Source organism: Arthrobotrys flagrans (genome assembly GCF_004000055.1).
Source record: "Arthrobotrys flagrans strain CBS H-5679 chromosome Unknown unitig_1, whole genome shotgun sequence".
Lineage (NCBI taxonomy): Eukaryota > Fungi > Ascomycota > Orbiliomycetes > Orbiliales > Orbiliaceae > Arthrobotrys > Arthrobotrys flagrans.
The window spans coordinates 541159-565190 of record NW_027137556.1 but is presented as its reverse complement, the minus strand read 5'-3'; the positions used below and the strand labels follow the sequence as shown (position 1 = coordinate 565190).

The 24032-nt window shown below is 45.3% G+C and overlaps 7 protein-coding genes across 10 annotated transcripts; 3 read left to right on the top strand and 4 right to left on the bottom strand.

Moving 5' to 3' along the window:
• Positions 1 to 1219: 1219 nt before the first annotated feature.
• Positions 1220 to 3959, bottom strand: DFL_008127 (uncharacterized protein; the record flags this gene model as incomplete). Its single annotated transcript, XM_067637818.1, has 3 exons — positions 1220 to 2689; positions 2752 to 3214; positions 3430 to 3959. 3 exons carry the CDS (start codon positions 3957 to 3959, stop codon positions 1220 to 1222), a joined length of 2463 nt encoding a protein of 820 aa, XP_067485769.1.
• A 2587-nt stretch (positions 3960 to 6546) lies between these two features.
• On the bottom strand, positions 6547 to 8082 carry DFL_008126 (uncharacterized protein; the record flags this gene model as incomplete). The annotated part of the gene is made up of 5 exons (XM_067637817.1): positions 6547 to 7066; positions 7169 to 7301; positions 7406 to 7665; positions 7761 to 7934; positions 8024 to 8082. The coding sequence occupies 5 exons, from the start codon at positions 8080 to 8082 to the stop codon at positions 6547 to 6549; spliced, it is 1146 nt and encodes a 381-aa protein (XP_067485768.1).
• A 2317-nt stretch (positions 8083 to 10399) lies between these two features.
• Positions 10400 to 12199, bottom strand: DFL_008125 (uncharacterized protein; the record flags this gene model as incomplete). Of its 3 annotated transcripts, none has more annotated exons than XM_067637816.1 (1): positions 10400 to 12199. In XM_067637816.1, the coding sequence occupies one exon, from the start codon at positions 12197 to 12199 to the stop codon at positions 10400 to 10402; it is 1800 nt and encodes a 599-aa protein (XP_067485767.1). The 3 variants fall into 3 exon arrangements, with proteins under 3 accessions (XP_067485767.1, XP_067485765.1, XP_067485766.1); XM_067637814.1 differs by having other exon boundaries at positions 10400 to 11941; XM_067637815.1 differs by having other exon boundaries at positions 10400 to 11338.
• Positions 12200 to 15579: 3380 nt separating this feature from the next.
• Positions 15580 to 15861, top strand: DFL_008124 (uncharacterized protein; the record flags this gene model as incomplete). Its single annotated transcript, XM_067637813.1, has 2 exons — positions 15580 to 15667; positions 15740 to 15861. 2 exons carry the CDS (start codon positions 15580 to 15582, stop codon positions 15859 to 15861), a joined length of 210 nt encoding a protein of 69 aa, XP_067485764.1.
• A 1290-nt stretch (positions 15862 to 17151) lies between these two features.
• DFL_008123 (uncharacterized protein) lies at positions 17152 to 18172 on the top strand (the record flags this gene model as incomplete). The annotated part of the gene is made up of 4 exons (XM_067637812.1): positions 17152 to 17225; positions 17285 to 17397; positions 17472 to 17715; positions 17776 to 18172. The coding sequence occupies 4 exons, from the start codon at positions 17152 to 17154 to the stop codon at positions 18170 to 18172; spliced, it is 828 nt and encodes a 275-aa protein (XP_067485763.1).
• A 1270-nt stretch (positions 18173 to 19442) lies between these two features.
• Positions 19443 to 20186, top strand: DFL_008122 (uncharacterized protein; the record flags this gene model as incomplete). Its single annotated transcript, XM_067637811.1, has 1 exon — positions 19443 to 20186. One exon carries the CDS (start codon positions 19443 to 19445, stop codon positions 20184 to 20186), a length of 744 nt encoding a protein of 247 aa, XP_067485762.1.
• A 961-nt stretch (positions 20187 to 21147) lies between these two features.
• On the bottom strand, positions 21148 to 22561 carry DFL_008121 (uncharacterized protein; the record flags this gene model as incomplete). 2 transcript variants are annotated; one of them, XM_067637810.1, is made up of 4 exons in its annotated part: positions 21148 to 21246; positions 21302 to 21390; positions 21464 to 22351; positions 22417 to 22561. In XM_067637810.1, the coding sequence occupies 4 exons, from the start codon at positions 22559 to 22561 to the stop codon at positions 21148 to 21150; spliced, it is 1221 nt and encodes a 406-aa protein (XP_067485761.1). The 2 variants fall into 2 exon arrangements, with proteins under 2 accessions (XP_067485761.1, XP_067485760.1); XM_067637809.1 differs by having other exon boundaries at positions 21686 to 22351.
• Between the last annotated feature and the right edge of the window lie 1471 nt (positions 22562 to 24032).

Genomic DNA, 24032 nt, shown 5'->3' with positions numbered 1-24032 from the left:
ATTTATCGAATAATCTGATTGTTCTATACACGAACCTTTTGATGTTAAAATAGTAATTAGTAATGTTGTAATGTAGGAACTCTCGACGTTCAGGCCTTCCATATAAAGCCGTTGTAGCCAACTTCAGGTGTTGGGGTGTAATAGACCTTGTCAAGCGAGCAACTACCAAAAGAGTTGAATGTATCAATTTTCAAACTGCGATTCTTCATGGAACGCGCCGAATATTTACCTCCATTTAAAAAGCATCTACTAAAATATTTTCAAACAAGGCTGATTTTCCTGGTTTCCGGGGTTTGCAGGTTGTATTTCGGTTATACCACCCGATTCGATTCATTTTTCTTTGGCTTCCTTGAGACTAACTTTGAACTACTTTTTTTCCCGATTCCAATCCGCTTAGCTTGACAAGAACCCTAAACCCTCTGATGAGCTCTTCAAGACCACAAATACCTATAACGATCAAACGCTGATATCTACGACCATAGAACGAAGAAAGATAGGGTATCCCGTCCGCTCTGCCTTACTCAAGCTTCGTATCGATGGGCTAGTAGTGCAGTCGGAGATGATACGCGAATCCCCATTGTTGTAGATTAAATATATTTTTGGATATTTTTAATCCCTGCAGTGAATGACTCTTTTTTTTCTCTCCGCCTTTTATTTTTCTTTCTTTACCGGCCGTTCGGACGTGACCGGGTACTGAGGTTGAAGGCTCCTTACGGAGCAGACTATTGATCATTGTCCCTTGCGGTTATGGAGGGCATCGATATCGTTTTAGGATTGGAGCCAACACTACAGTTATTACTTGAATGTGTAGAATGGAAAATATTAAAATCTTTCTGAATTAATTATTATTCAAAGCTATTCCCGTCCTCTCCAGCGGTCTATAAGAAGTGAAAGGGAGCATAAAAATACAAAAGATGCAAAAAGAGACGAGGGAGTGACATAGGAAACGAAATCGAGAACATGAAAAGCTTTGAAGATATATATAGATCCTAGATCCTTTCTTTCAAAATTCCTTTCCAAACCGGCTCATTATGAGAAAAATAAAAGAAAAAACAAAAGAAAATAATACTGTACAAAAAGTAAGCGTACTTACTAAGTAGGCTACTTATCCGGGCTAAAAATGCATAATGACAAAAAAAAAAAAAACATGGACGATGATTGAATGGGGTATCGCAAATGAAGAAGACAAATCAAGATGCTCTTACATAATTGGTTTTTTTTAGACAATGTTCTCACCCTGGCAGAGACCACCAGGTCTACCCTGTGTGATCTCGTACTCAGGCTTTGTGTTTCCCCACAATGGAAGGGAACCATCGACACATGGCAACTTGACATCAGAAGAGAAGATGCCAACCTTAAGGTTTTCAACATCCTTGCTTGGAACGGCTTCACCATTAGCAGTGGCAACCTCCCAGTGAAGGTTATCCCTAAGATAAGGAACAACAGCCGCACGACCAAGATTAGCAACCTTCTCATTAGCAACAAGGTTGATAATGGCAGAAGTCAAAGGAACAGTTCCAGCGCCAGTGAAGTGGTGTCCACCACCAATATTTGTGAAAGCAGAGTGTTGACCGACAAGGTTCTTAGAAAGCGGCCAAGTCTTTGGATCTTTATCATAATCGCCGATGAAGACATAGACGGTGAAAGTTCCATCCAAAGCGTTGTTTTCAGCCTTGATTTGAGCGACGTACTCGGTATATTGGTCACCGCTGATGAGGGATGAAGCGTGGTCGATGAGGTCTTTGACGTCGGGAATTCTGTCGATGGCGTTTTCAACGACTGTGGCGACGGTGTTGACGACGTCGCCGGCGATGTCGGCGATATCGCCCAAGTCGAAGCGCTTTTGGTGCTGGTTCTGGTGCTGGTTCTGGTGTTGACGACGGGCCTCGAAGAAGCAGTCCCAGAGCCCGGACCAGAACCAGAGGTACCATGGGGTGTTGGAGCAAGTGCGTTGACCACGTGGGGGACGGGTTCCTCCTTGAACTGGAGATGATGGAACAGGAGCGGCGGAAGATGTGGTTGCTGGTCTGGTAGTTGCTGGTCTAGTGGTTGTTGGGGCTGGGGGCGCAGGTGCAGCCGTGGAACTAGTAGTACGGCTAGTAGTGGTAGTAGTAGAAGAAGTAGTAGCTGGTCTAGCAGAGGTGGTGGAGGGTGTGGTTGTTGGGCGAGCAGATGTGGTTGTGGCGCGGGCAGAAGTTGTAGTAGTCCTAGCAGGAGTGGTGCTTGGCCTGATAGAAGTAGTGGTAGGTCGTGAGCTTGTAGTGGTAGTTCGAGAAGTAGTAGTCACACGGCTGGAGGTGGTAGTGGTCCTGCTGCTAGAAGTGCTGGACATGCTATTTGTGGCAGAAGAAACAGAAGTAAGGACACCGGGTGGGGCGCCTTTGCCGTACTTGATATTCACTTGTTCTTTAGCCCAGGCAACGAAGTCACCTGCGTCTCTTTCCCAATCCATAGTCTCTGGGTAGGCATATCCAAAAGACTTGGTCGATTTGACATCTTCAGAGCTGTAGTAGTTGGCGCCGCTAGCCTTGCGGAAAGGTGGAAGGGGGGTGTTAGAATTGATTTTGCTACCACGCTGAATGGCGTAGGTGCCATAAGTACTAGTGAAATCGTCGTTTGGCTTAAGGTAAGCATCGGCATTATCCCGATTAACTGCTTGCCACATGGCGAAGATTCTGTCGATGTTGGTCTGGTTTCAATTATAATATTAGCACCGAATACTGTAGGTATTTCTCCAGATAGGAGACTTACATGATGCAAGAAGAACAATGGGTCGTGGGCAGCATAGTCTACCCAACCCATTTCACCATTTCCACCACCAACAGTGGCGTGAATGACATCGTGAACGGATTCCAAAGAGTCGAGCTTGCCATTCACAGCCGTAGTTGTTCCCTTGTTGGAGAACCTGGCAAAGTTGGCATAACCGGTATCCGCCAACAAGTTATACACACGATCTCTAAGATTGCTACCAATGTTTGCAAGCTGTGCATTCAAAGTATCGATAGAAACACGGGTAGTCTGCTTTGCAGTGCTGAATGGCTGACTGGGTAACTCATTCTTCTGCGTTTGTGCGTTTGCAAAGTTATACTTGTAGCTGTATAATGGATTATCAATTGTTTCATCTTGTCCATTTGGCATTCGAACAGTGACTCGGGGAGTGTTTCCGATGAGCTCTGGGATGGTAGCATTAGTAGCCCAGTCCCAATATGGCATCCTATTCGAGAAGGAGAGTGGAGAGTTAGTCTATCATCGTGGACCCACCGCGGAGGAAATCTAGCCATTTTGCGTTGCGGGACGTTCAAAACGTGGTAATTGGGTGCTGCTTGCCTGCCAGATGTGACAGGGGAAGCGAGCGACAAGCCAAACACGCAAACCGCCAATGCGAGTAATCGGACGCAGCCGAATTTAGAAATATAAATTAAAACTCACCTCCAATCTTGGGCGGCAGCTAAGGCCTTTGTCGAGTCTTCTGTTCCAGCTTTGAATTCTTTGGCAATTTTTTGAACATGAGCGTGCAGAGAACCTTCATAAAGTGCGAGATAAGGTCTATGCCAAGAAAGGAACAAGATGTCGGCGTGTGTGCAGTATCCACCGTCGTTGTTTCCTCCTCTGACTCCGTCCCAGGCGACGTATGGTCGTCCGTGAATGCCGGCAATCTGATAATGCGAAGTTGGATCCGATTGGGACGTTTGCATCATTCTAGAGAGCGCCAAAAGGTAAAGGTTTTTTCGAGTATCATCCTTGATGAAGTCGTTGAAGTCCAGTCGGAGTGGAACAGCTCCATTGCCAGTGACTGCCTTAATACCATCTGGTAGTGTCGATAGAACAACTTCTCTCTTAGCAATTTCTCCCCTTACGCCTCCTCCAAGTCCGGAAAGCCCAAATGGGTTTGTCGGTAAAGCGTCGACGTAGCTGAATCCGACTGCCGCAGCAGTAATGAGTGTCGATATGCGAACCATTGTTGCTATCTTATATAAGAAAGGGCGTCTTGAGATCTTCCAAGGCTAAGCAATAAAAACAAAAAAAAAGTATGGATATGAATCGAAAGGCACAAGGACAACTAATCACTGTAAAGATGTTTTCCTTTCAAGATCAATGAAACGGATATATGTAATGCAGTTGTAGCAATTATAATAAAAGTTCACCGAACTTGTTCGTCAAAAAGAATCGAGGTTTAAAGATTATTGGCGATGTTGCAAAAAATGTTCAACAGTCGCATGAAACAACAGGACAGTAAAGAGTGACTTCGGCGTAGTGCTACTAATTGTAAGCACTGCGTCGATAAGAGATACTGAATAACTAAAAGGAAAAGAGAAAGGAGGGAAAGAAAAGTTGTTGTTTTAGAAGCCAACTGGCATACCAAAGAAAGAATACTCCAAGAAACATGGGCGGCGGCTCTTCTCTTAATATACAGCGCAGCAGTGTTGCCAGCGCAATGAATGGCAGATCATATGCACTGTGGTTTCGAGCACCACGGTCATCCACGAGAGCGCATCCATGCCTCACTGCCCTCACTGGATAGGGGCCCATCATAAATTTCTTATTTGACTATCAAAAGTCCTAATAAGGTCAGCGAAGGGGTATAATGAAACCCAATGAAACCCCGTTAGCCATGCTAGCGAATATGAACCTCTGTGGGGAGATCATATCATCCCCATGGCCCCAGACAGCGGCCCAATCAAACCTGCTTTAACGAGGTATTAACGTGTCATCGTTACCTTTTCTTTGTTCCTGGCTCACAAGCAATGATGGGTATCAGAAGGAAGTCTCATAAGGTTAGCTCGAAAAAGTGTTGGTGGGGCGGTTAGAGGTGGTCTGTACCCAGTTTTAGACATCCGTCCTTGGAGGCGGAGCACAGGGTTCCCGTTGGTTGAAAATTTGCTGGGCACGCCAATTGTGAATAGGGGTGCCACTGTCCGATTGGTCAGGACTCAAATGTGCTGTGAGACTAAACGCCGCAAGCTGCTAGCTGCACATGCTGAATTTGAAGCCTGTCAAGTAATCGCAGATGACAGCTTGCTTGGTGGAGGCTTTCCTTCTCCTCCTGCATGTCAGGCTGTTTGCAGCATCTTTGACATTATATACGTCTGCCGGCTGCCCCGTCGACATGACTCTCGAAGCTCGAGCACCCTCAATCTTAAAATTTAAAAATCAATATTAAAATTTGCGAATCGGCGTACATGTTTCTTTGGTAAAGAATTCGATCAGCACCGTCGAAATTTGAGAGTCAGGGATGTCTTCAGAGTTGGGTAACTTAAGAACCCACACCCTCGCACTAATGCTCACAGGAGTACTCCTGTATTGAATCCCTGCGGCAAGATGTTATGGCATTACCGGACCATCCTACTCTCTTTGAGCCCGCTCGTACGATGGAAGAAAAATTTCGTGTCCAGTCTGCGGACGACATTTGTCGCAGCAGAGCCATCTGGAAAAGCCATTGGGCCAGACAGTTGTTTCAGCAGTCGGAAAAAAGCAGGTAAGGACACTGCGTCTCGTGAAAGGCGGGAAACGCCCATCGCATAATGCCCAAAGGCCGGTTTTTCCATGGCTGACTCTCGAATTCGCATGGAGGCTTTTTTGGTTGTTTGGTAGTTTTTCCTGAACGAGGATGCCGAGAGTTCCGGAATCCGGACTAATCCAACAGTACGATAGAGATCTCTTGCGAGGCGCCAATTGTTGGGTTTTTTTAGCCAGAGAACAAGACGCTCTAAGAATAGAGTTGTTTGAGATTGACGAAGGCAGCTAGGACATTGTTCACCCGCCTTCATTGAAGCCATCGCGTGTATCCGCATATGGAATGTCCACACGCAGCTGTCGACGTGATCTTCAATTAACAGAGGCGTCAGTCGCACCACCATATTCATGCTGAAGCCATTCGGTGAAGCCCGGCTGTGAATACGGGGAGGTGTGGTTGACAGGGCTAAATTTCGCTACCGCATGCAGTAGCTGAAAAAAGGGGAAACATCTCACAGACACTAGTTCCGGTACTAAGTTATTAAGATCCCGTGTCCTTCTTAACATTCGATTCTGGATCTTTCGAGGCTTCTGTGGCCGGAATCAAAACTTCTCGTCCTGTAGGGTTTTTCCATGTCATGCGTCCTGTGCGCATGCGTTCATATGTATCTGCACGCAGCGACATTTCATTTCCACAAACTTCATATGAAATTCATGCCGCATCGTTCGCAAACTAGTGTCGCATTGACGTCTGAGACAAGGACGCCACAACACGTACTTGGGCCAACAATGAGCTCTTCCAACAACCAGGCTGTCTACGATAGAGATCTTGGGATTGTTTCTTTTCGATTTAGTAGACTTTTTCGGAGGGAATACCCGAACCGAGATAACGATTTCGTATGAAGATACTTGTTAGGGCACCAATCTAACTACAAACGAAGAAATGAGGGACACGGTTCCCCCTCTCTTATTCACACATATATATATCTATCATCTGACCGACTAGTTAGACTATGGCGTCGAGACCCTCAACTATCGATAAATTATAATTTTACAAAAACAGACGAAATTGAACGGACTTCATGCGCTCCTTTATTTGGTATCTGGATTCTGCGAAGTTACGGCGTATGACACTTGGAAGCGTCCCCGCCGTGGCACAACAAAAGTGGGCTGAGGTTCTTCTTCTGTATCCTCAGGTGCTCTTTCCAGGGCCCCATCAAAGATAGGTTTAGGTATTTGTTTAGGTTCATCCCTCGCCTCTTCAAGTTCGCTGTCTTTGGGTGCAGCTGATCCGCTGGAAAGTTGCATCGTATATGACCCGCCAGGTTTTCTGCCTAGGATACTATGCAGAACAAAGAATGCTTGGGTTCCAGGATCCTTCCCCAAACTCGCCATCTTTTCCAGCGCTGCTTCCTTGCTTTCGAAGCCAAGCCGCTTGAGGGCTTCTGGGCCTCGTGCTATGGCATTGGTAATAAACTCTTCAAGCCCAAGTCGAGCATTGACATTCTGCATTTGTTTTGTCTCCTCGTCGCAAGTACGTAAATCGATCTTGCGATGCTCGGTCTCCCATAATTCGAGTTCTTCAAGGTAGTTGTAAATATTGTTCCCGCAGCTATATTTATACACAGCCTCCCAGTTAAATTATTAGTCCTGAAACGAATAACAATCGATATGAAATTAAAAAGGGTTGTCGGCTTTCGGGAATAAACCTTACTCTAAATCACGTTTCAAAAGCTTCATGCTCGCTTGCAGCTTCTCAAGTACGCCACCGGATGCAGGAGCACCGTCTTTTTCCATCGATAGTTCTCCGAACGGGATTTCTTCGAAATGTAAAAAGCCTCCGGGTTCTGCAATACCGAAAAAAAAAATAAAAAAATTCATCCGGTAGAAGAGATTAATAAGGACAATTCGTTTCCCGTGTCGTCGAAACATGTGAAATGTGGAGTTATACTTAGAATTTCCAAACAATTGTCAATTGCAACCTTCCATTCCTCTCTTGTGAGCACGCTCGTAAGTAACCTTGCATGGATATAGTGATAGGTCGGGCCTATCTCCTGGAATTTCAGCGTATCCAGAATGTTCAACATATGAAATCCAACATCCTCTCTCTTTCCTTCCGGTGGAAACTGGTTGTCGTGCAGGTCGTAGCCGTGGAGCTCTGCTTTAAGGTCGAGTTCTTCAAGTTGCTTGCGTATAGAATAGAGCCATATACTAAATTTATGATTGTGGAAGTTAGGAATACCGGCTGCTTATATCGATATATCCTATATTTAACATTGTCAATCAGGAGTGCACATTATACCTACCCAGTTCCTGTCGCCAAATCTGCGATCTTAAGATACTTAACTTGCTTAGACGCCGGCCGGTCATAGGACATTGCTCTCGCTGCCTCTTGTACTGATGTGAGACGTTTAATCACAGGTTCAGGGATAAGCTTCCCATAGAGCATTTGAGTTAAAATATCATGCTGCAGGTTTAACCTAGGAGAACCGGGGTGTTAATAGAATAATCCCGCTCTTTAGCACCCTAAGTCCACTATAAAGATTATATGAAGTAAATTCATCTTTACCTCTTCGAAGCCTCCTCGTCAACGTTCAATAGATACGGTTCCTTTGTTGTCGTGGACATATTGCGCAGCCCAAGTTGATCGAGGAGTAGTGGGGAATAATGTTGAGAACAAGGTCCAGCCAATTGCTGTAATCTAGTAATTCTAATTCCTCCTAACATTCTTTTTTCAATTGACCGTCTATGATTTTATGCTTGCAACGATATATCGCAAGGCAATAACAGATTAATGATTTATACATACCAATTGCCTACGGCGACAGAGACGGCACAGCCGCACAACGGATAATTCGGCAACGGTTGCAACAAAAATCCAACCCGAAAGGCCCTGAAACTCGGGTTATGTAAGAAAACGTACGATAATCCCTGAACCGTCGAATTAAGCTCGCACGGGGTTCGCGAAGTCGGAAAATGCTTGACCGAATGAAGCCTTTAGGTTTCCTTGGAAAGGGAAATGTGGGTAGATCTGATCACAAGGTACCGGAACCGGTGAACATGAGCGCCGACGCGACGATGTATTTTACGGGTATGACTCGGGCGGTACGGCACGGATATTTGTCAGAGTGTTGGAAGCAGTAACGGAGTTCTAGATTTTATATATATGGCCACCAGAGCTAGCCCGAGCGGGGCTCCATGATTCCGTCTGCCGACGGAATAACTGCGCAGCATAGACCACAGTTGTTGGATTATTCTAGGACTTCGTTGTGGTCACGTGACCACAACACATCATGAATGCCGCACTCTGAAAACTTTCCCTCTATTTAAACAGGAGCCAATTGTGTAGCTAGCATCCATCCAATCTGACAAACATCCATACTTCCACCATCCAATACTCAACTTCTGAGGCGTCCCTTTACCAGGGATACCCGAAGTTAACGTTGCAGAAGCAACCATTGCGCGAATAATCAAGCCCCTCCAACGGCCAACATCGATATCGTGACTGCAAAGCTTCTTCGTGCCTGCTTGGCTACCAACGGCTTTCAATATGCCGCTGTAGAACATGGGAAATTGAATACTACTTCCGAGTCCATATACAGCCGTAAATTTTATCCACAAGGTCACAAGTTCGATGATCCTAAACCTAGCTGTCCAGACAGCCCATCTTTTGCAATGGAATATCTTGGATCCCTTCCCTGGGGCATTGTCGGCTATTCAACTAAGGACCGGTCTCTAAAACGTATCTCTTTGCTTTATGCTGATGAGGCTAGGACTCCCTAAAACAAGATAGATGTTACTCCTAGGCCTAGTCTCTGCTTGTGCAACGGCAATGGTTTTTGAGAAGAAACTCTAAAGACTAATGTAATCTGCGATCTTGATTTCAGGAAGAATGGGTTCACACGACTTCGGTATTCTATTAATTTCAACAGGATTTAACTCATGTAACTAGGGTTCATTGAATTTTTCATTCCCTTTTATCAGGAAAAAAAAAAAAGGGGGGGATTCGACCTTCAGTAGAGCGCCGCGTGCCGGCGCGAGGGTATACGGTGTTACGTTCGTATCAAGGATATCACTTTTCAATCTCTGAATTTGCTTTATCTCGCCTTCAAGTGTAAGGTTTCTATCGCCTGGTCTCGAGCCAAGTAACTACTACATTAACTAGTGTTTTGAGTCCCAGAAATTTCGAAACATCTTTCTCAATATTAATGTACCTGCTTTACTACTCGACGCCCAGGTTGATGGAACCCTTCTTTTGTGGTCACCTCATATCTATCGCTTCCTAATGTTCTACAGAAGGCCGCGTAGGCCTAAGATTCTATGGTAGCTCAAGGCTCTAATAAATCACCTCATGTGAGAAACTTAAATTATATAAAGGGCATCCTAGTCAAGGTCAGGTTTGTTCACTGTTGCATCGATACCTAGGAATATGTTTCATAAAAATGATGCTTGCTTGGAACCCCAGTGACCAAGGATTCTAAACTCAAATACCCCACGGGAGGGTAGTTGGAAATGCTTTTTTATAACAGGCGGGAGGAACAATTCTCCGATATATTTACAAGGACTATATCTGACATTATGCTATGTGCAAAGTTGAAAAGAACAAGAAGCCTCTCCAGAATAAAAATGCATGTGGAGGAAAACATGCTCCGAATGCATGGTGAGCAAACAAAGATCGGGTAATTGTAAAAGGAACTAGGAACTCTGGGACCCATTTCCATGATAATTATGCACATATATAACAGCCAATAAAAAGAATTAAGTAGAGACAAGACAGACGCCTTCTTTGAAATTTCCGCTGCTGGCCATCGAAGAAAAGACAATAAGGAGTGATAAAAACACCGATTGAATGAATGATCCCCAGAGTCTAAAATCAAAATTAATAATAATAATCGTGAATCCAGTAGTGTAGAGAGACGGAAAACAAAAATGGAGGAAATAAAATTTACAACCGTAGCCGCTTAACCAAAAGAACAGAAAGAACTAATATGACCCAAACTTGAGGGGCGATGAAGATGAGACCCCACCTGCTCCCAGAACCAATTCTATACCCAATTACTCGTGCGGTACCCCCTCGATTCACGAGCATAGGCGCATCTCGTAACGATGCTAGTGGTTGCGCCGAGCCTATGTATTGTCCCATACTGACTCCAACCACCAACCCTAGCACATCCTCGAGTGCGTTTTTAGAATCCTCGAAGGCATATGAACTTGGACCTCTATCTTTCACCGCTCTAGAGAGAGTATCCCACCAGCCGTCGTTGTATCTGTTCTGCATAAACAACGGATATGCTGCACCAGCACCAACAGCCAAGGCTCCGGGTGTTAAAACGACGCCAGCTTTGTTTTCGGGATTCCATATTGGAACGTATGATGTGTTTGAGCAACTTGACGATGCCCTTTGTTTAACTGGAGAAGATATTGTATATTCGGCAAGAGTTTTGAGGTTTTCGTTTTCGCGGTTGATACTTGATTCGTGAGGTGGTTTGTAGTTTCTAGAAATTGTGGTGTCGCGGAATCCAACGGCAGATACAATATCAACCTCGCATGCCACGGAATATGATTTGGAGTTTACTGCAGGGAAGTCCGATACAGCTGCTGCAAGTAATCCTGCGTGAGAATTGATGGACCCGATCAAGTAGGTTATCTTGCCCACGGATTTACTGTTGGTACAGTACCCGGATGCCGATGCCCCATCACTTTCCAAGTCAGCACCAAATATTGGTGTCGATGCACTACAATCTTCATCCAGCTGGACAGTGAGGTTGTTTTTCGCCTTGATAATCGTCCCTGCACGTCGACATTTTGCCGGGTTGGCGATAAAAACAGGCAAACACTGAGTAGAGTCTTGGAGAATATTTCTGTCCTGTTGGTTTATTCCCATAGCCCAAAAGACCTTGTCGAAACCCGCAGGGCCGTTATGGGCGTCGTATGGCACGCCTATACTAGAACGTGTGATACCAACACCTGAGACGGCATATGCATATCCATCCTTATCGATCGCAGAGTTGGATATCGCATTGACGATGGAAAATGCAGGGTTTGCAAGGCAAGTATTGCCCTTTGATCTGAAATTTATGTAGGTTCCATTTTCTAGCCTCCAACTAAGCGCAGTGGGAACTGGGTCGTCGGATATTGTGGTGCAATTCAGAGCTCCTGGTGTAAGTTGAACGGTCGTTCCAAAGGTCTTGAAACCTATCGAGGGTGTAATAGCGGCTACTATTGCCGCTGTGCTTAGTGATGCGAATAGGAGTGTGATTGTTGTCCCCCAATAGTAGAAATAGTCACTATAAGTCCCAACTCCGAGTAGACTCTCTATTCTTCTTGAACTTTGAAGGATGTCGGATTTTCTTAACCTCCTGATCTCGATGTAATGTATCCACTGCAATCTGATTTGCCTCGATACGAAGGCTGTGATGGCAGTAATAAATATCGTTGTCCCACAAACGTATAATGCTCTTGAGTCGTTCGGGAATACCCCAGGCATCGTCAGCGTGACTTCAACCAAGTTGAATAGAACGATCAGAAGAATAATCAAGATCTCGATCACAATGGCTATAAGGCATTGTAACGTCTCCGGAGAAAATAGTTTTCGGTAGCCGCCTTTTCCTAGCGCTACGCGAGATTCCACGACCTCAGGCTTGATTTGGATTGTCTCGAGAGCTATCGAGTGCCCTGATGTATCATGTGAATACCCGGTATTTCGTTCTTGCCATCTTTCTACCGCTGCTCGGGTTGAATACATTTATTTCCGTGACGTGAGTTTTGAATTTTGGCGGCAAAGCTAGTTCTACCCTCAACACTGTGGTGACAAAGAATAGTTCGCTTCCTATTGCGCGACCTGAGTGCCCTCTAAACTTGATGCTGTTGATATATGATCGAGCCGGCAGGAATCCAAGACGTCGAATCAATAAGTCAGATCCATATCTCGATGTTGACGGACCCGAAAAGAGAAAGGGATGAAGGAAGATGTGAATTCTTAGACGTGAAAGCCCCTGGCGATGAAGTCAAGAATCTCAGAGTTTGTGGTAAGGCTTTAGGTTCGGAAAAATACAAAAGTTCGAAGGTCAGCTGTCAAGCGGTCCCATAGTATATGAACGGCATCGGGCTTGGAGAGGAAAGTGGATCCTCTCTTAAATCGCCTGTCGACCCAGTAATAATTTCAACCAGGCTACTCTTCGCTTCCAGGACCATAATCAGGTCCTCAAGTAGAGTAAAGTTCGGAATTTCATATTAAATCGCTTTCGATCAAGGGCATAATAATTCATCGATATAGAGTCAAGTTTCCAGCCTGGTGTGTGGTGTTGAAGAATCGAACAGGGATGTCGTCCTGAATTTGACTGGTACCTGGAAATCGCAATAGTTATCGGAGCAGCCTGTCCCACGTCAGAGGTTCATCTTTGACAGGGAGTTTATCCGGTGGGTCGAACAAGCGAATATGGAAGCTAATCAGGAAGAGTTATTCTTCATTGTCAACCAATTGAGGATTGGGCTTCTGAACGAGCGCCTATGAAAATCAAAGCCTCAAAGTTCTGCAGAATCCTTGGCCTTTCGAAAGTTTGATCGAATATTCCATAATCCTTGTCAACTAGCAGACCACTGCAAGGTTAGTCCACTGATATCGAGATGGTGTGTTGGGATTTGGACTGTCGACAAGGGTTTGATAACTGGCTAAATACAATTCTTCAGGATGAAACCCACTCACGCCCCTGAGGATCCAGCACACCATTTCTGTAGACAGCTCAGCAATTCACCTGAGAAACTTACTATACACCTGTATGTAAATGGGGGGGTTTTTTTTTGAGTAGGATCAATTTCGGGTGAACCAGCAGTCCCTGGAAAACTATCATGGCCAAGTGAGCCAACATTTCCCTTCAGGCCTTGGGCCTGTTCGAAACCTGTAATTTATCCGAGAGAAAGTTTCTTCAAAAGACACGGTATTTGCGCGTCATCTTGCGGAGTTTGCGGTCACGCGCTGCTGACGATCCAATCTGAATTCGAATGACTGCTTGCCTGGTCGTAGTATAGTTGTAACCGTTCCTTTCGATTTTGAGAGCGATGTCTATCTATTTTAAGTATTCGTGAACTTTGAGATGCTGGATGCTGGATGTTTGGGCTTCATGTTCATTAGTGCGAGCCATGCGCCCTTCTCATTCACCAGAGCTTTGGCCAACAAAACTCAATTTATCGTGGTAAATTTGAGACTGTGACAATAATGTCCAGGTGTGCACTGGCTTCGGCTCGCAGGCCGAGAGTGGGCCGAACTCGCGAAGCCAATGCCTATCGATGCTACTTTTGGACCCACCTGTAGAAATGTCAAACTTTTGGCGACGACTCCAAAACATATACAGACGCTACATAGATGTTGTAAAACGCCATCCAGCGAAGGGATAACGATATTATCGTTGGAGTAAAGTCTATATATCGTAGTTGCTACTTAAATTTCCTACTCGACTACAGAATCCCCGGGTCTTAAAATAAAGACACGGCCAAAACATTTACGTTAAAATTAAAACAAATCCCATTTTTGTTCTGACCCATACTTCATATCTTTGTTTTATGAAGAGGAATCCAATTGAATCGACTACGCTGGTAGTATCGTGTATACTGGTATGGTATTTCACAGTGAGTAGTGTTGGAGGCTTCATCGGTGGCTGAGAGGCCGAGGGAAATTGTGGATTCTAGGCGAAAACCGAGACATTGAGAGTGGCCTCACCATGCGAGAGACTACATAGTAGAAACGGATACGGATACGGTATTTTATTGCATGACCTCGTAGGTGGCTGTTAGACTCTATCCCGATACATCGCAATAACTACACCCATCAAAGTGGTCGAGAAAAAGTGGAAACTCCGATTGAGTTCTCGTCATATTCAAGCTTAAAGGAGAAATTACTGGGGGGGATAGAGCTACGATGGCAAGTCGTCCAGCGTTGGTACTACTGCGGTTGTGGACATATAGATTGTTGTGGATTTAATACCACAAGTGGCTTTCTGCAGGTTCGAATGTTCCCTTTCAAAGCTGCAGCAGAGGACCTTGAAGTTAACTCTTTAACGTTAGGGCGGGGAAAGAAAGACGAGTTCCGTCTTGTGGCAATCTTCTGGAAAGAGTTTGCCACTACCTCACCTGTTTAACACCGAATTCTATTATCCAATACGACTTGAAGGAGGCTATTTTCAATCTTCCCGGACCACACATCGCTCCCTTTTTCCTCCTTCTGGAGTGCTGGCTTTTGGTGCACATCCCAGCTAAGGCGGTTGAAAACTCGCTAAGCGTGAGGGGACGTTTTTGACCGCCGAAATGGGAACCAGAGCACACTCGAAAATTCGATGGGCTGCTATAACCAGCATATCAATTTTAACCCAACCAAGCCCATAGGAAACCCTCGACAGGGGAAGGCGATACTGCATAGTACCATGCCTGGTGGGGTATCCTAAAACTAGGCGAATATTTCCGAGAGCTGTGGCGCTTTCTGGACCAACGGTGCAAGCTGACCGGCGATGATATCAACTTGCTGTCGGTCATATACTGTTACAGTGCAGTTATTTTATAACCAGAGCCCGAGTTTCCGAGTTTCGGGGTTTACCAGGATATTCAGTATTATTCTCTGGTTTGGCATTTACTATTACATCGCGGGCATTATAATCAACAGATTAATCCTGAGCCAAACCTCAGGCTATATGATCGATCATGCGAACAAGGAGTGTTGCGGGCAAGGGGAGCACCTCGATGGTCTATTTGCACGAGGCTGTGGCCTTCTGCAGCAAGATTGAACGGCATCAAAGGCGAGAGTCATACGATAAATAATTCGAAAGAAGCTGAAAATGCACATGTCTACATCATTTCTGCGGTGTATCGCCCCGCCGGGCCGTCGAATGTGTGACTTTGGGAGTTCATCGAAACTGATCTTCAGGAGGAATCTCTTACGTTGTTATTTGAAGTCGATCATTACTTCAGCAATGGCAAAGTGTATAAATACAGCGAGGTTCTGCCATATGGAATGTATATATCAGCATTCCAAATCATCACGAGACAATCCAGCAAACTTAATAACTATACTCGCAATTATTTTGAGATACTAGCTCCCTAACTCTTCTCACTTACCGAATCTCTCATTTCGACAAGATGAAAGCCTTCCTTTTCGTCCTCGCAGCTTTGCCAACTATCCTCGCTGCCGCGGTCCCAGCCCCAGCCCCAGCCGATGCCATTGAAGGTTTGCAGAGACTTGGATTATCCAGATAAACATATATCTTTGAAGGATACTAAAAGCTATCTCGAATCATAGAGCGCGCTACCTGTCCATCCTGGTCCGTCTGGCAGTCGTGCTGGAATGAATGCAAGAGGACTGGCCGCGCCACCGATGCCTGCTACTCATGCTGCCAACAGACTTGCCGCCCATGCAAATAATTTTACAAAATTGGAAATGGAACAGGGAAGGAAGTCACGCCTAAGCTTTGGTGCTGATATGGTTGTTGGAAATTTTAGCGGCGGCGCTACGATATTTTTCTCATATAACGCCGTTCTTGGTTATAGGGGAGGGGAATTGATGCTCTGTGCTGCTGTTGCACATGCGTACAGTATTTTTGGTATTCCTTGGAAGTCTCGTTAAAGAATGATGCTCGTTTTCATGAATTCAATATCTGATGTACATGGTACCCATAAAGTTATATGAATGCTTTACATTACATTGCGAAGCCCGCACCATAGTCTTTATAGACTTAAGTGGTAAAAAGCCAATTACTTAGGTATTTATCGTAACTAGTGTTTCCCCAACCTAGATCTTTGCATTGGCACCATAGTACGTATGAGTACTACCTAGACCCGCGCCACTCGTTGAAGTTTGATTCATGAGATCATCCAAGCTAAGTCTGATTATTTTTATAAAGTCGTGATATTTTGGAGGAGGCTTAGCATGTGGAAAATAATTATTAGGCTCTGAAACAAAAGCTCAAGCCCGAAATATTTGTTTATGTCGCCTCGACTTGCTTCTCTGTACATGTTGTGGAAACAATTGCCTCCATGGAACTTTTTTAGGCGTGAAACAAAGTTAAGAAACCCTTCTGCACGTCAAAAATTACCAAAGATGTGATTTTATGAGGTTTCACTGCTTGTACTTACTAAGAAAAGTGATGATAGAATTTTCTTGAATCTAGGACCTGAGCTAGTGTCCAGGAAATGATGAAGTCATGAAATGTTGGAGACCCCGTTTTGGATTGACTATGGCGCTACTCACGTGTGCGCATGTGTATGTGGCGCCAGTCTCTCGACTTCTCAGACGGGACTGCCATTCGCTGCGTTGACCACGCATGGCCACGGATAGACTAACCTAACGTGGTGTTTAGTGCCAGTCTCTAACCACCTGCGGCCGTTTCAGACCCCAACTTAGTTAATTTATGCTTCCTTTATTCTGTTGTTTCATTGGCTTCTTGACGGCGCTTTAGTTTCTATGAATAAAGAATTATCGCGAGATGGTATATATAGTCGGGCTTCAGTCTCTTGTAGACTTTTTATTAGGACATCGCATCTTTCACGCCTTTCTTGCCTGGAGCAGCTTTATCTTTTACCAAGGAACTGGTTTCCGTATCATCCACTTCACTTCACTTCACTTCCAACTTAATAAAACGATTTCTTAATTAACGGTATATACGTATTTGGATATCGGTGTTTTTATTCTTTTATTCTTTTAATATTTTCATAATGCATTTCATTACTGCCAGCGTTTTGTCTTTGTGTGTCGCCACTACCTTTGCGGCTCCATCTCGCATCAGTCGGTAAGTCCCTAGTATTCACAGGTTATAATACTAGCATAACACTAACAGATTATGATAAGCCGGTCGACTATGAATGGTTCTCAGAAGGCTCTCAGTGATGCTGCTGACCACGCTGATCGACTCTTTGTGGATATCCCGTTAACACTTTCGGAGGTTTATCACGGGGAAATCGGTATGTTTCTGTCGTGTATCAGCCCTTTCCGTCAAAAAACGGGCATTAACAAGACATTTCCAAAAATAATTCAGGCGTTCCTGCGAGCTCAGTGAAATTCTCCCGTACTTTGGACTTGGACAGTGATGCATCAGATGTAATCCGCGTTGGTGTGGACTTGAAAAGTCTCAGGGGTGCTAGAAAAGACCCTGCTTGTGACTTTGCTTTTAGAAAGGAGAGGAAGATGGATGAAGAATATATCTATGGATTTGATCCTGAGGAGAGATTGGCGGTTTTCCATAAAAAGGAGACTGGTTTGTGGAGTGTAAGATGCGAGTGGTAAGTTAAGCCCCTACGTCCATATGGTATTGATCTATAAAACTGATCGATTACTCTTAGTTTACCGTCAACTGGCGCTAGCATGCCCGAAAATATTGGGGAGATGCCAGAAGAGGAACAAAAATTCAAGCCCGAGGATTTGGAAGAGGTGCCAGTAGTAATGGAGGAAGGAGAGAAAAAGGGAGAGCCAAAGGAAACGAAAGAGGTCCTTGAAGAGACAACGGAAATAACCACAGAAGTTGTTACAAAAGTGACCACAAAAGTTACAACGGAAGTCACAAGAAAGATGTCAACCGAAGATGGTACCGAAGAGGCTACCGAAGAAACGATCGAAAAGATATCGGAATTAGAATCTACTTCGGCTAAGAAGCGCAGCATTGAATCCGAAGCAGATGACGTTGAGGATAAAAGCCAGAGAGGTGTTGCTGTCAACGAATTTGACATCGAGATCCTTTAAATTTCTGAAACGGAATGGTTAGTCTCAAAGACTCGGAGTCAGACCTCAAGTAGCGTTGGTTTTATTAACTAGATTACTCAAAACTTTCTTTCTGTACTATATAGATCTCTTGCTGGGATGGCATAGCCGTACGGCCAACCCTTATGAATTTATGATGAAATATACAAACTCGAAGCTTCTTAGAAAACCTATCCTGAGATATATCGTACTCATTGGTATCTAATATCGCCTTAATTACGATAGTTATTTAAGTGGCTGTGGTGTGGAAAATTGGATGTGCGGTATCTGATAGAAATATAGGCTTATAGAGCCTCGAATTCGTGCTGCGGCTGCGCATTATAAGTCCCAGCCTGAGATCAAATGTAGTTGAACTCACTATAGGACTGAACCTGCAAAGGTGAAGAAAAATCATAAGGGATATATAACGATACAATGATCGAGCTCCGCCAAGCAATCGACAATGGCTTGGTTTGAGAAGAATTCGAGGCGAGGTCGAAAGTTTGAAGTGGTGATAACGTTATGAACTGGTCGGTGTTAAGAATTCCGACCTTGGCTGCGCCTCAAGCGCAATCTTCACGCCGTACGGAGCGGGCATAACATCGGAATTGACGACCTGCCCGCGAGCTCAGCCTATTAGTGTACTATGGCACTTACCACTGTTTTCTTGCTGGAAATATCAGAGCGTAAATCATTAACCTAAGAAGCAATGTTTTCTTGCTTCAGTCTACGATCCCATGGCCGCCGATAAAATCGCCTGTGAGGCACAGCATGGGTAGGGAACCTGCGAGGCTGATTGCATTGACTTCGTCCCAACCATACAGGTTACCGCGTATACCTTTGTTTGGTCGACTCGATCGGCAGAGCTAGATCAATCAAGCGGCAACCAACAATAAAGGGCCTAGATTAGCTAAGCCGCAAAATCCCCGATGGAACTTGTTTTTTTGGTGAGTCGGAAGGGTTCACTCTAAAGCTTAGCGTCGGTAATTAGTGATTACTCGCGCGGCTTAGCGGCTTGAAACTTCTTGAGATGTTCAAACCGTACAACGTTATGCAGAGCGGTGAAGGCATATCACAGCTAAGACTATGGCCCACTAGCACGGCGTGGCAGCCGGTAGAACTTCTATAAATTATGCCTCCCCTGTCTAAATGTTCATCTGTAATTCCCATTAATTACAGAACACCAAGGCTCTGGTCCACATCTACACTTGATCAATTGAACTAAATACTAGAGTACGCAACGCATATTATATTTTAATTAACAAAAGATACGATGAACACCGAGGATCAGTACGCGTGGGCTGCTCCTCCACCGAGCTATCACGACCCCACTGGCCCTAGTGCCTCGAGGCCCTCAACTTCCCAAAACGAATATCCTGTCGACGTTAAGGAAGATTTTCAGGACGCCGAAAGCACAACGGGCATTCCCCAGGTACCGGGCTATTCGACATACACCGTCGAGTTCGCAAAGGGTAGTTTTCACATGGACTATCTCATCAAAGATGAAATGGATAGACCTATGCTATACGTCGATAACAAGGCCTTCCCATCCGCATTTCGTGGCGGGAAACCAGACGTTATAGTACATGAAGGCGGGGACAATACCGGTCCAACAGTGTTTGCATCTCGGAGTAACATCGTTGGAAATTGTCATGAGATATGCTTTGGTGACCCGACTGTTAGTTCTCGATACACTGAATTGAAGTTGAAAAACTGGGTCTCTTTGACAACTACATGGTCGCCCCCCGACAGCGAAAAGAAATACAAGTTCGAACGAATCTACGGAAAAGAAGCCGAAGCTCTCGGAGGCCGAAGGACAAGCATGCTAAGTCTCAAGCTTACTGATGTCGAAACTGGCGAAATAATGGCGACGTACCTCAACGACGGATTCAAGACGTGGCGAAGGGCCGGAACTTACCAGATCAAACGAAATCCAGATATCGGTAATGAGTGGGATAAATGGGTAATCTGTGTCTGTGGGGTTTTGACGGAGAAGGAGCGCAGATCTAGAAGATGAAAGTCTCACGGCGGCGGCGGCGGCGGGCCGTAAACGGCACGCTTTTATCTAGAGAGCAGTTGGTGCTAGCTTCTGGGTACAGAATAGACTTCCTCCCTTACATTACCATTCAAACTACGGTCGGCGGCAGCGGGCATTTTTGGGACAAGTACTGGAAGTTATGGTCAGGCTGTCGAGTTTCTTGAAGGGTTAATATCATTCTGCATGGATTCAAGCCCGAATAGTTGCGTGATTTGATGTTATGTTTAAATGTTATGATTCAATGTTTGGTGTTTGGGACCGCGATTATATTAATTAATATGTTGGATTTTATCTTAATGTTAAATAAGTTGTCATTTTTAATTCTATATTCATGGTCGGTGTTAATACCTACGTCTCTCAATATATCTGATCTGCCTGGTCTATACAGAAGCGTCTTGCACGGTCTCAACGTTAAGGTATGATCTGCTTTGGTTACAAGACTGTGATGTGCTCTTGGTTATGGCATTTCATGAAAGAACGCAGTTGGTTACGAGAATGTCAAAGTTAAGTGTAAGGCTAGAGTCTAGTAGCTAGTCTTGAGACCCTTCTTGTGTAACGTTGACTCGAGTCGAAATAGTCCAAGTCGGGACTAGCGATTTGTCTACGGCCGCAGCCTGTATGCAATGCAAAGATTTCTCAAAATCCAACAATCTCTTCGAACAATATCAATGCCGGGCAGTAGCTTTGCAGGTTGGATGGCCACCATGCAGCAGATTCTAAGTCAATGACAAAAGTCGCCAAAGTATTAAATAACTATCACATGATTTCCAAAAGAAGAAGTTTTCGGGTGTAAAATATGCATTATGTAATTAATTAAACATGAGAATCATGATTATATGCGCATTAATGCTATGTGAGAAATAAAAAACTGTACCCTGCCGTCATCCGTTTATATATATACCAATAAATCCCCGCCTCATAGACTCCGGAAAACTCAAATTTACAAAGCAGCGAGAGCGGCAATAGCAGCAGCACCGAAGATAGCGAATCCACTGGAAACGAGGGAGTTGGCGGCACCGGTATACTCTGGTGGTGGTGGCTGCATAGGACGTTAGTTCATAATTATATCTATATAAATTAATGGGAGAACTTACAGCAGCGGAAGTCTGATTGCCGGATCCGTAAGTAGGAGTGGGGCCCTCGACGGAAGTTTCAGTTGGAGCGACATAGCTGGTTGTGACACCTATATTTGAGTTACATATATTAGCCTACGTTCGACATTCAGTGGGAAACGCGCATCCAGATTCAAGGCGTACTGGTATAAGTGACAACAACCGACGAATAAGTCGGATATACACCAGTAGTCGTCTTGATTGTGGTGTGCTCATACGATGGCTCGTACGAAGGTTGATGTGGGGGCTCGTAGGACGATGGAGCATAGGTTGGGTGAGACGAAGGCTTGGAGGATGAGTGCGCATAGGTTGGGTGCTCAGGATTGTATGTAGATTCAACAGTGGTTTCACATGTCGAAGACTTACTTGTTGGAGCTGTGGTGGGGTTGTAGGTAGGAACTGTGGGGTTGTAGGTAGGGGGGTTGTAGGTTGGTTCAACAGTCGACTCTGTTGTCGAAGACTCACCAGTAGGTTCAGCAGTGGGCTCCTCAGTGGGCTCAGCAGTGGGTTCCTCGGTTGGTTCAGCGGTTGGCTCTTCAGTTGGCTCAGCGGTTGGCTCTTCAGTTGGTTCAACAGTTGGCTCTTCAGTTGGCTCAGCGGTTGGCTCTTCAGTTGGTTCAGCAGTTGGCTCTTCAGTTGGTTCAGCAGTTGGCTCTTCAGTTGGTTCAGCAGTTGGCTCCTCAGTAGGAGGAGCTGTTGGCTCATCGGTGGTAGTTGGAGGCTCAGTGGTGGTGGGTTCAGGATCCTCAGTTGGTTCAGGCTCAGTAGTGGTGGTTGCAGGTGGGGCAGTAGTTTCAACACCACTTGGGATCTCACCGCCAGCCGAGAGAGCTGGTGGAACGTCCGGTTGCGGTCCAGAGAGAGGGGTGGTCGAAAGACCACATGCCTCACCGGCAACAGTCAAAGTGAAGCCGTAGTATCTCCAGATGTTGTAGTTGTCAGGACCAGAGCACTGCAAGCAGTTGGCATAGTTGTTATTGAAAACATTGTCCTCGCAGTGGTTATCACGGCGGGATGCAGTAATAGCTTGACCTGAATACAGAAACAATGAGTCAGTATACTAGTGTTACACAAGAGGCCAAGACTATAGTCCTTACCGCAGTTATCGTGACAGTTGTAAGCTGGAGTACCAGGAGCCTGACGCTTGAGGAGCTTCAAGTGCCATTCATCATCCATGATAGCGACACCAGCGACACCCTGAAGGGCGAGAGCGCCAAGGAGGATCAACTGAGCATTAAGCATGATGACTATATTGGCGCAAGGCAGCAGTAGAATACTAGATAACTTTTAGGAAGGTTGATAATAGATCGAAATCTGCGATTAACGAGCGGAAATCTTGCTAAAAGTGTAGCTACGATTGCGATAGCGAGTGAATGTGATTCTGGAGTGAGGGGGGAAAGAATCTAGAAGTAGGTATAGTGAGGTCGCAAGACTCGACTTATAACTTCCCCGAAGTACTGCTACACATCGTGTCCAGCGCGCCAGACCAGGCCCCTGCATGGAAGCGCATGTATGTTTTACCCTTTAACCCGACATAAATTTTGAACGCTGAAATGAAGGAAGGAGCGATGTCGGAAATTGGGGGCCCGTCGGGACCCAAAGAGAGCGAAGTCTCCAACTTTTGTGTCATACCCAAGACATTTTAGTTATTATCGCATTGCATGCATGCATTGACAGCTTCCAAGACTCGCTGGACCAGTCGGACGATAACCCACCCGAGCGGTGCCTTTGGAAAAGAGTGGGAAACCCTACTCAATTTGCTAAACCAGCCATCGACAGGACCCACCTGTAGTCCAAACGTGGGAGGTCACAAACTTTGAAGCGACCCTGGGATCTTGGCTGGCTAGCGCTGGCTGGATTTCCAACTTTTGCGGTGTTGTCCGCACCAATTCCAACGTTCCTTTGCTTCTTCTTAACGGATCTGATAAGATGGTCTGATTCTGCTAGCGACTTGGCGGTCTTGGTATTATTCCGTGTCAGCCGGATCAGATTAGATTTCTAGGGTTGATGGTGGGATTACAAAGTACCTCCACCCAAGTCACATTTTTTTAGAGGAGTTCCCTCGATCTGATAACGAGTGGCAGGCAAAGATGTGGACTAGCAAGGGCATTGGGCAACTTGGCAAAAGCCGGAAAGTGAAAATTTTCTAGTGTGGCGTGCCTAAAGCGCCTGCAAAAGTTTTCCATGATCAAAAGTACCCCACCCGGCTGCAAGAAATATTTCGGGGTATCACCAATCAATTATCTAATCGGTTGATCAGATTAGATGGGAGAAGGCAGGTGTCATTGCCACTTTTCTCGGACTTGTGAACAAGAAAAAAACGGCCTGTACGAGTATAACACTAGCAACACAGAAACCATGCCATTTCGAATTGGACATTCGGAAATAGCCAATGGCCAATGTGCACTCTCTCTTGGGCCCTAGGATGGTACGGCTGGGTGCGCGGTGTCTTATTCACGACCATCCCACCAATGGCCAAGTTTGTGTATGTCTCTTGCATGGTTGTATGCATGAATGGGCCGCCATTCTCCACCTGAGAAACATTCTTGTTTTTCCCAGAGACAACTGTACTACATACCGCGCTACACCGAGGTATAATCAGCGATAATTATGATAGCTGTATGAAAAGGCAAAAAACTCTAAAGTTGTGGGCGAAGGCCGAGGCGCCTCCCCGCCAAGTAGCTTCTCGGAAGACGAGGGCAGGTGGGCTGGT